This window comes from Gavialis gangeticus, unplaced genomic scaffold (assembly GCF_001723915.1).
Source record: "Gavialis gangeticus isolate Ggan-Ray unplaced genomic scaffold, GavGan_comp1, whole genome shotgun sequence".
In the NCBI taxonomy this organism is placed as follows: Eukaryota; Metazoa; Chordata; order Crocodylia; family Gavialidae; genus Gavialis; species Gavialis gangeticus.
In genome coordinates, this window is record NW_017729022.1 from 92,233,060 (window position 1) to 92,242,182 (window position 9,123).

Below are 9,123 nucleotides of genomic sequence, written 5' to 3' on the forward strand. Positions count from 1 at the left end.
GGCGGGCAGGCGGCAGGGCCGGGCCGCGGCGGCGCGGGGGGCTGCGGGGCCGGCAGCAGCAGTAGTAGTAGCAGCAGCAGTAGCGTGTCGAGCGGCGCGGACGAGGGGTACGGTACGGGCGGTGGCGGCAGTAGCAGCTGCAGCGCCACGTCGGGCGGCCGCCGCGGCAGCTTGGAGATGTCATCGGACGGGGAGCCGCTCAGCCGCATGGACTCGGAGGACAGGTGGGTGCTGCCGAGGGACCGCCCTGCCCGGCAGCCACAGGTTCCCCCCCCCTCCCCAACCACCACCACCTTGATCGGCCACTGAGAGAAGGGGCCGGGGCAGCTTTCTGGTGGGGTTCGTGTCTGCCCACCTAAGGGTGGGTGTACACTGCGCGGCACCCCAGAAAGGGTCCACAGGTTAACCGGGGCACTTTGTGGTGTCTCGTTGTGTCCTCCCCCATACGCAGGGTTGAGAATTGCCGCGAGAACTGTATAAAAGTCTCTTGTCCCTCCGGCTTCTGCGGGGACGAAGGGCCTCCTGTAAATGATTTTGTCACTGGCTGGGTTTCATGACCCTGAACAGGACAGTTACTGATTTCTACAGGTGTAAAAATCTCCTTGGTCCTAAGGGTTGTGCTTGTTTTTTCCCGGAAGGGGTGGATGCTTTGGGTTGGGTTTGGGGCTTCTTGGCCTCTTGTGGGCTTGGATCAAGTGTAGTGAAGCTCTTGAAATGCAGCCCCCTGGACTGATTTATTTATGTTTTGGTTGCCCTTCAGTCTGGTACCTACAGGAGGTTTTTATAAGTGTAGCTTAATAGAAGGTGGATACTCGCATTGTAAAGTTTCATAGTTCTTCCCGGGGTGCTGTTGTCTGGTGTTTTGTTTTGTTTATTTTTTAAGTTAACCTGTCTCTGAAGTTGTACTTCCCATTGCAATACAGGGAGTGTGTTGTAATAGTCGAAGGTGAAATGTTAAATGTTAAACTGAGTTTATTTTGATGCATTCTGTCAGCTTCAGTATAAATGGCTAGGTCCTACAGAGAGGAAGTAGCAACCTGGCTATAACACTTTGTTTGGAGAATTTTAATTTATTTGCTGCAGCACATGCTGCTTTCCATTACATGGAAGAACCTTTCCCCATCTTTTTTCTCACTAAAAAGTATGTAGGCAATTTTGTTCCTTCTTATTGTTTTCCCCCATTAACTCTAGTGTGGGTTAAGAATAAATGTAGCTGTTACCTTTAGAAAACCATGCCTCAGTTTTATATCTGACTATATTGTGTACGTAATTGGGTCTATTCAGAAAAATAATTGAGTTCCATACACTAAAAAAGTTCTTACCCATTTGTATGAAGTTTTGTAAATGAGCAATTCATTTCATGTGTAATGTAGAGTTTACTTTAACCATTGTCTGTGTAGTTTAAACTGGTAAAGTACACAACCTATATAGGGATCTTTTTCATAGTTGGGTTCTAAGATGTATTTTGAAAATAAAGTAAAGCTGTGTTTTTCACTACTCAGAATTTGTTAGTTTTCTGGGATGTTAGTGCAGATGTGTATAGGAGGCTTTGATGCGCAACCCCAAGTGTTCATGAGCTGTGTAACAAGTGCCCCAAATGGATTTTTAAATCAAGTGACTTGATCTAAAAATCATTACACTTTTATAGAGAACAGATATTTTATTATTATTATTTATTTCTTTGGGTTGAACTTTTATGTTTGTCAGATTTTTCAACCTTTTCTCTGCAACCCTAAGGCTTAGAAACAGTTTTTAAGTGAAAGATGAGACTTTTTATGAAATCCTGCATCTTTAAGAAAAAGTCTCACTTCCAGATGTGCCATAAACTTGTAAAGATTGGCAGTTCCGAGTACGCATTTTTTCTTCTCATCTAAATCGGATCATATATTCAGGTGGCTTAGTAATTGAAATATTAGACCAGAAGAGGGGAACTCACTAACCTGTGGGGCTCAATCCACAGAAGTAGCTGAGTTAGGATAGGAGAGCAACGGAAAAAAATGGCAGCGTTTCTCTTAAACAATTTACCTGTTATCTGCTGGGACTTGTGGGGAACCCTAACTTTCTCGCTATTTCTTTTTTTTTTTGCGTCTTTCCATGTTCTGAGATTGCCGTGCATCTAAATCTGCGTGCAATTTTCTGCACCCACTCATAGCGCCCTTGTTGCTTTTTTTGCAGATTCAGTCACAGGAGTAGGGGCCTCAGAGGCAAGGTGTGGCAGGGACTGTCCTGTTCTGTGATGCCTGTGAAGTACTCTACAGAAAGTACACTTTCCCAAGCACAGCATAACTTCTGTTTTGGTTTTGACTTCCTCTGGTTTTTTGGGGTGGTAGTAGTAGTTTTCGTAATTAGAGTGCTCTTTTACCATTTATTCTTGGTAAAAGTTGCAAAATGTTTTTTTGTATCCGTGCCTTACCACAGCATGTGTTCACCTCCGGATTATATTATTATTAAAGTGAAATCTACATGGGGTTTCACCTTCTCTTTTCAGTACTTGCAACTCCAGCAGATATAGCATTTTGCTTATTAAATGGTGTTTCACAAAGAGAAGCATGTTATGCTAAGCTCTGTGATCTTAAGCTTTGCTCAGGAATCGAGTTAGTACTAAAGGTTAAGGCTTTCACCCATGAATCCCTAAATGGGTTGACTTCTGGTTCTTTTGGAGGTAACATCTTACATAGTATGATATAGGGAGAGAGGGACTGAACTGGGGTGCTCAAATTAACAGCCCTTAAGTTAAGCAGAAGTGGCTAAATGGAACGGCATTCTTGATGATGCATAGTCTGTCATGCTTTCTGTAAGTAGGTTTGGTAATGCTCAGATCATGCTCTGAGCGTGGCACTCCCTCCCCCACCCCCTGCTTTTCTTTTGGAGAACTAATGAAAAGAAGGATGTGGTGGGACAGAGTAGGCTGGTCTTGAAGTTCTTAGTCGTGAAATTCATTAGTATTGATCACAATTACAAAAAGTACCAAAATAGTGAATTCATTGGCTATAGATTGAGAATGAAAAATCTAAAATTTTGAATATTTAGCATTCTCGTATTTAACTGAATCTTTCTTCCAGAAGCAGTATGTGGCTAAATTATTATATAGGTGACTCACCTGTTTCTACCAACACTGACATTTTTATGGATCTTGGCAAAATCACAGATTAGAAAAGAACAGCAGATCCTGGGTGTATTAAGAGTTGTGAAAATTACTCTGTAGAATGCAGGCACTTTGAAACAGGCTGACTATGGCTCAAAATGTGTCTTATTTGTTGTTTTAAAAAATATTTTTAACACTTATTTCTAGGAATAGAGAGTTCCCTGAATGTACTTTTGAGGCCCAACTGCATTTCTTCCCCCACCCCTCCCCCTAAAAAAGAAGGCATTAACAACTTATTACCTAAAAGAATTTGTCTCACTTCAGAGTATTTTTTGATGGTTGATTCTCTTTTTTCATTGCCACTAATTTTGAGAAGGTACATACTTGCTGATCTCAGTTATCAAATAGCTAAACTGATGCCCTTCTCAAAGAACATATAGGCAGCTAGAAAGTAATTGCTTAGGACATGTCTTCACTTTTCATTCCTGGGAAGTTGTTTCAGAACTCCCTTCTACTCAAAGACCCCTGACCTGAGCTTGATGCTCTCAGTTTAGGCTAGCTGTTGCATTTAGGGCTGTAAGACAGAGCTCAGGTAGCTCTTTCATTTGCAGCTGCTAATGCATCAATTTTGTAATAAAGCTTAACTAAGTGTTGACAGTCTTTTGGTGCTTCCATACAATTTCTATAGAATTTCTGGAAGGAAAAAGTTCTCCCATGATTAACTGGAAAAAAAATACAGCAGTTTATCTTATTGTAGGGCTAAGAATCACTGAATGTTCCTCCAGAAATACAACACGCTAACAGGTGAGTAAAGGGCTTTACTGGATTCAGTAACTTGGCTTTGGCTATAACTTGGTAGTGCGGCCAGTTCATACCCATGCTGGCTAACCCAGTGTGTAGACGCATGTAACAATTATGTCAATATCAAAGGCTACCAATATAACCCATTAACATGTAATTATTAATGCTTGCTTCTGTAATGAGACAAGTGTAGCAAGCATGTTACAAGTCTGTAACTGACAGGGTTGCAGTGAATTGGCTAACTTGCCTGTTCTGTAGCAATATGTATTGTAACAGCTGATGCATGCTTCAAAGTGGCAGCTCTCCTTCCCTCTTCAAAGCCCTTAAGAGAGATGTTTGTCCATAGCCCCAGGTATCTGGACCAATTGCTTAAGGCATGGACAGCCTCTGTGCATGGCATGCATCAGGTTGGAGAGGGGACAGCAACCAGTGGCAGTGAGGGCAGGAAAGCAAAGCAAAGCAGTAAATGTAACAGGTTCAGGGAAGCAGGGCAGCAAATCAGACAGGGAGCAGAAAGTGGGACAGAAGATCAGGCAGGGGAAGGGGATTGGCGTGGCACTTAGGGAGGGTGTGCGGCTAACAGCACGTCTATCAAAAAGTTTGGCCCTCTGACCTACAGTAATTCTGCACTAGAGAGGTATCCTTACAAATAGTAAAAACCATTCTTGAAGGCCAGTTGTAAACATTGCATTTCAGGAATTACATAAAATTTCTGAAGTTTGCTAGTTTTTTTGTAAATATTAGATTAAATTTGTCAGAAGTAAATTTTTACTTTGAGAATGTATTTGGATTGAATAATCTGTGGAGGGACTAGGTAAAAGAATGCATATTGAATCTGCAATTTGAATGAACACAAAATGTTTCAGTGGAAAAATAGTTTAAAAATTTAGCATTCCTAACTTCATTACACTTAATGTGGTTTATGGGGAAGAAATTGTATTCTATTTGTATGATATTTTAAAGCAATTCTTTACTTTTATCTAATGGTTTTCAGTATGATCCTTAAACTCTTTTCCCACATAAAGCCTCACTGCATCCTTTTGGAGTTAGTAAGAATTTTTACAGATGGAGGTCCTGGGAGATGCTGGATCTACCTGGTCCCACAGTGGTAGAGCTGGAAATAAAAATTAGGAATCCTACTTTAATTTTTTTTTAATCTGATTTTAAAGAGCTACCCTGATCTCTGATGTCTGTTGATTTTTACTTTTTTCAGTTTATCATTGGATCTCTAAAGGTTTAGTGACACTGATTACCCCTTTTTCCTGCTTTTTAAACTATCAGTTGTAAAACTGAATCATCTTGTAAATTCACTTTGTGGAGGTATGTGAATTACAGTAATGTTTACAAAGCAGAAATGCAATCTGAAATACAAAAAAGAAGGCAGAAGATACTAATACTCTGTATTTTTGTGATGCATTAATGTGACCTGATTGCAGAATGTGTGAGAACTCTTCTTTGGTATCTTTGTGGAAATTACACATCCTACTCAGGAAGTAAAGATCATCTATTTTGCACCCACAGCAGGGTGGTTAAGATAATGGGCCTTGATAGATATAGATGTATAGCTATAGATGGATATCTATATAGGTAGATATCTATATAGATCTCTCTCTAATTATAGGCCTATAAATAAATAAATAAAACCAGCAAATAATTATAGACATTTGGCTAAACAAGCCCTTGTTTATAATTCAGGAATTTTGATGGAAATTACATTGGTGCTGATTCTTTGGAAGCTATTTGTGAAAGCATCTTGCATTTTCCTTTCAGATTAGGAACTAAGGCATGGTACAGAATTTTTTTTAAAGGGAAATCTGTTTTATTTTGTTTTCAGAATGTCTTTCAGCCTACTTGGCACTGGAAAAAAGTTTGTTTAAAAACCAAACAACTCTAATGTTAGAAAGGCCTGTTACATCTCTTTAAAATTTGTTGCTTGTTATAATTATTCGTGGCTGACTCTCTTTGTGGATTCGTTGAAAGAATTTGATTGCATATACTATGTGCCATTATCTGAAGCTGTTATAGTAATCTCTAAATTTTATCTAGAATCTGGTATTAACACTTTAGTCACCTAATAAAAAGAGAAGTGAGATGCAGTTAGTATAAAAATACTGATCCATGCCATTATACTTGGCATTGAATGAATGAGTTTATGAGGCCTTATACTTACCTTCATGAGTAATGTGATAACTCTGGACCCATGATATCTGGTCAGTTCCATGATTTTGGGGAACATTCTTGGCCTCTGCTGGAACTGTGATTTTTGGAGGAAACTGGACAATACTAAAAGGAGAAATTACATAGTTATACTTCTGTGTCTCTGCACACGTGCAGTTACTAATGTGGAAGAAATTAAACTTTGTGTTGTGGTTGAATCAGAACTGACAGAGCCAGCTTTTCTTTATTTAGGGCTATACTGTGATCGCAAGGAGGGTTTCATACAGCAAGGGGAATCGCCCACTTGTCTATTTCAAAGGAATCCTCCTCCTCCAAGTTTTCAAGCACTTTTATACTTAAGACAGATAAAGAGAGAAAAAAAATATGACCTTGGAGAAACTAAAACAAGTTTACTTAATTGGACATCTGTGCACAGGGTAATAAGACATGCCAGATTTCTTATCTCAAAACATATAACTGAAATAAGCTGTATCAGCACTTCTGGTCTCTGTCTGTTTTTCTAGTCAAGTAGGCCAGAAGCCGACTAAATTTACTCCTATATTCCCTAATTATTTTTTTTAACAAGCTAGATATTTATAGCCATTAGCCTTTCAACTTCTAGTTTTTCTTTCTCTTTACGTTCTGCTGTTTCAACAAAGAAATTTTACGCTTTGTTTTCGGTTGATGGGCTATTCCTTATTTGCTTGGCAGCACCGCTTAAGCAACATTGGATTATCATAAACACTAGGCATAGTCCAATAAAAACAACAAACAATATCAACAAACTGTGAATGATGGTAGAGCCTAAGGAACTGAAAATAGAGCTAAACTAAGAATTCAAATTCCAACTATCTGACTTATGCAATTTAGCTGCTGCTTTTCGAATATGTTTACTTAAATCCTGGATTTTTTCTGAATTATAGGGAATATAAGTACAACATTTTTTACCTATTAAAGCACAGACTCCTCCTTTGCTGGCTAGTATATAATGTAACGCAAGTCGGTTTTGCAGTGTCATTTGCCTTATTTCCTTCATTTCTGTATTTATTTTATCAAAATTATCAGCAGTAGGATTAGCCATCTTTTCCAGAGATGCTGCAACTTTCTTTATCTCGGACATAACTAAGCCTGTGCCATAGCTGGGGAACATTACACCCCAAAATCTTTGATTTTCTGTAATTCTGCGAACATTGCGAATTCTTCCTTTAGGTAAGTGAGATCTAATAGTAAAGGCAGGATATGCTGCAGAGACATAGCACGTTCCTCTCCAACTGGAGGGAAGATTTTTATAGGCCTTATTTCTACACACAAAATAGTGACCAGCTAGTGCAGTATATCTACCTGTATTACAGCGTGGTGACATCATCCATTGTGAATAGTAGCCTGAAAATTGACCTGCAGGGGAGTAGTTAGATATCCAGGAACCATTAGAAAACCAAGCACCGTTTATCTTAAATTTTACCTTGCACTTACTGACTTCTACTACAACACGAGATCTATTACAGGTCCAGCAGAACTTTCCAGGGGTGGCATAAGCTAATCGTACATAGACAGGTTGCAACTTACATTCTGCCAAGTTCCGTTTCCATGAAAATCTGAATAGTAAGGGGCTAACATCTGGGTTGCATTCAAGGGTACTGGTATCGTGGGTATTCCTCCGGTAGAATAGATAGGGACATAACTACATGCCCAACAATGAGAGACATTTAAATCTATCCCCAATTTGATTAACTAAAGACAAGAACATATTTTCATGAAATGATCTTTGTCGGTGCAGACGTGTAGTTTGGTTTACATAGTTTTTTATAATTGATGAGTCTAGTTCATATAAGATGGCCCAAAAAGAAATGCTGAGAACTACTCAAATCACGACTAACCAACTCCACCTTGGGAACCAGGAACTAGGTAGAGGCCTTTTTCCTGTCCTGAAGGGCACAGTGGTGTTGTTGGGGCACATTCTCTTCACTCTGTAGTGGCAAACTCTCTTTGCCAGTAGGCGCTTGGCTCGCTACTGGTCTTGAGCTCTCTTGGCAGGTGCTAGGCTCACTACCAGTCTGTGGAGGCTGATTACAAGATTGATATGGGAGACTCTGGGTCTAACAGGGCTGATGTTTTCTTACCATGTGAAGCATGGATCCATGTCTGGAGTCCTTGACACTTCATTGCAATGCTGGTGGTCAGGAGTACCTGGAATGGGCCTTTTCAGTGAGGTTTCAACGATGACTTTCGTTGATGGACTTTTATATGGACCCAATCTCTAGGCAGGATAGAATGGCACAGCTCATCTGGTTCTTTGGGGAGAGCTGCCTGTACCTGTGAATGAAAAGCCTTAACACACTTCATTAGTGCCTTACAATAGTCCAGAATAGTATCATCAAGTGAATGTATATTGCAAAAGTGGGAGGCAACAGGTGGCAAGGTGGGGAGCCTCATGGGTCTTTCCGTTAGAATTTCATGTGGGCTAAGCCCAGTCTTTTGGTTGGCAGCAGATCTCATACTCATAAGGGCTATGGGAAGTGCATCTGGCCATTTTAGGTGAGTCTCAGCACAAATTTTGGCCAGTTTATTTTTCAGAATGCCATTTTGGCATTCCACTTGGCCTGAGGCCTGTGGATGGTATGGGCAATGAAAGTTCTGTTGGATCTGCAGGACTTTGCAGACTTCTTTCATTATCTGTCCAGTAAAATGAGTTCCTCTATCAGAGTTTAGGGATAAAGGAATACCAAACCTTGGAATAAAGTCTCTGAGCAACTTTTTGCTTACAGTGATGGTGTCAGCTTTTGCACGTGGGTAGGCTTCTACCCATCCAGAAAACATACATACAATAACAAGAACATATTCATAAGAACAACGTTTCTGCATTTGAATAAAATGTTTGTAAATTTACAATTACGGTCCCCAAGGTGGGGGATGTGTTGCCTTCTTTGTTTTTTCAGTCTTTCCCACATTATGGGCTTGGCAAATAGGACAGGTGTGGCAGTACTGTTGAGCCACAGATGGAAAAGTTGGAGCAAACCAATCAAGCTTAACAGCTTCTATCATCCCCCCTTTGCTCACATGTGCCATGCCATGGTGTATGC

At 40.2% G+C, this 9,123-nt stretch overlaps 1 protein-coding gene across 1 annotated transcript in view; it reads left to right on the forward strand.

Annotated features, from left to right (window-relative positions):
• Nucleotides 1–9,123, forward strand: part of AEBP2 (AE binding protein 2) — a 102,358-nt gene that overhangs the window by 619 nt on the left and 92,616 nt on the right. The window contains exon 2 of the mRNA XM_019515839.1: nt 10–224. Within this exon, the coding sequence (XP_019371384.1) occupies nt 10–224 (215 nt within the window). The remainder of the gene's footprint in view (nt 1–9; nt 225–9,123) is intronic.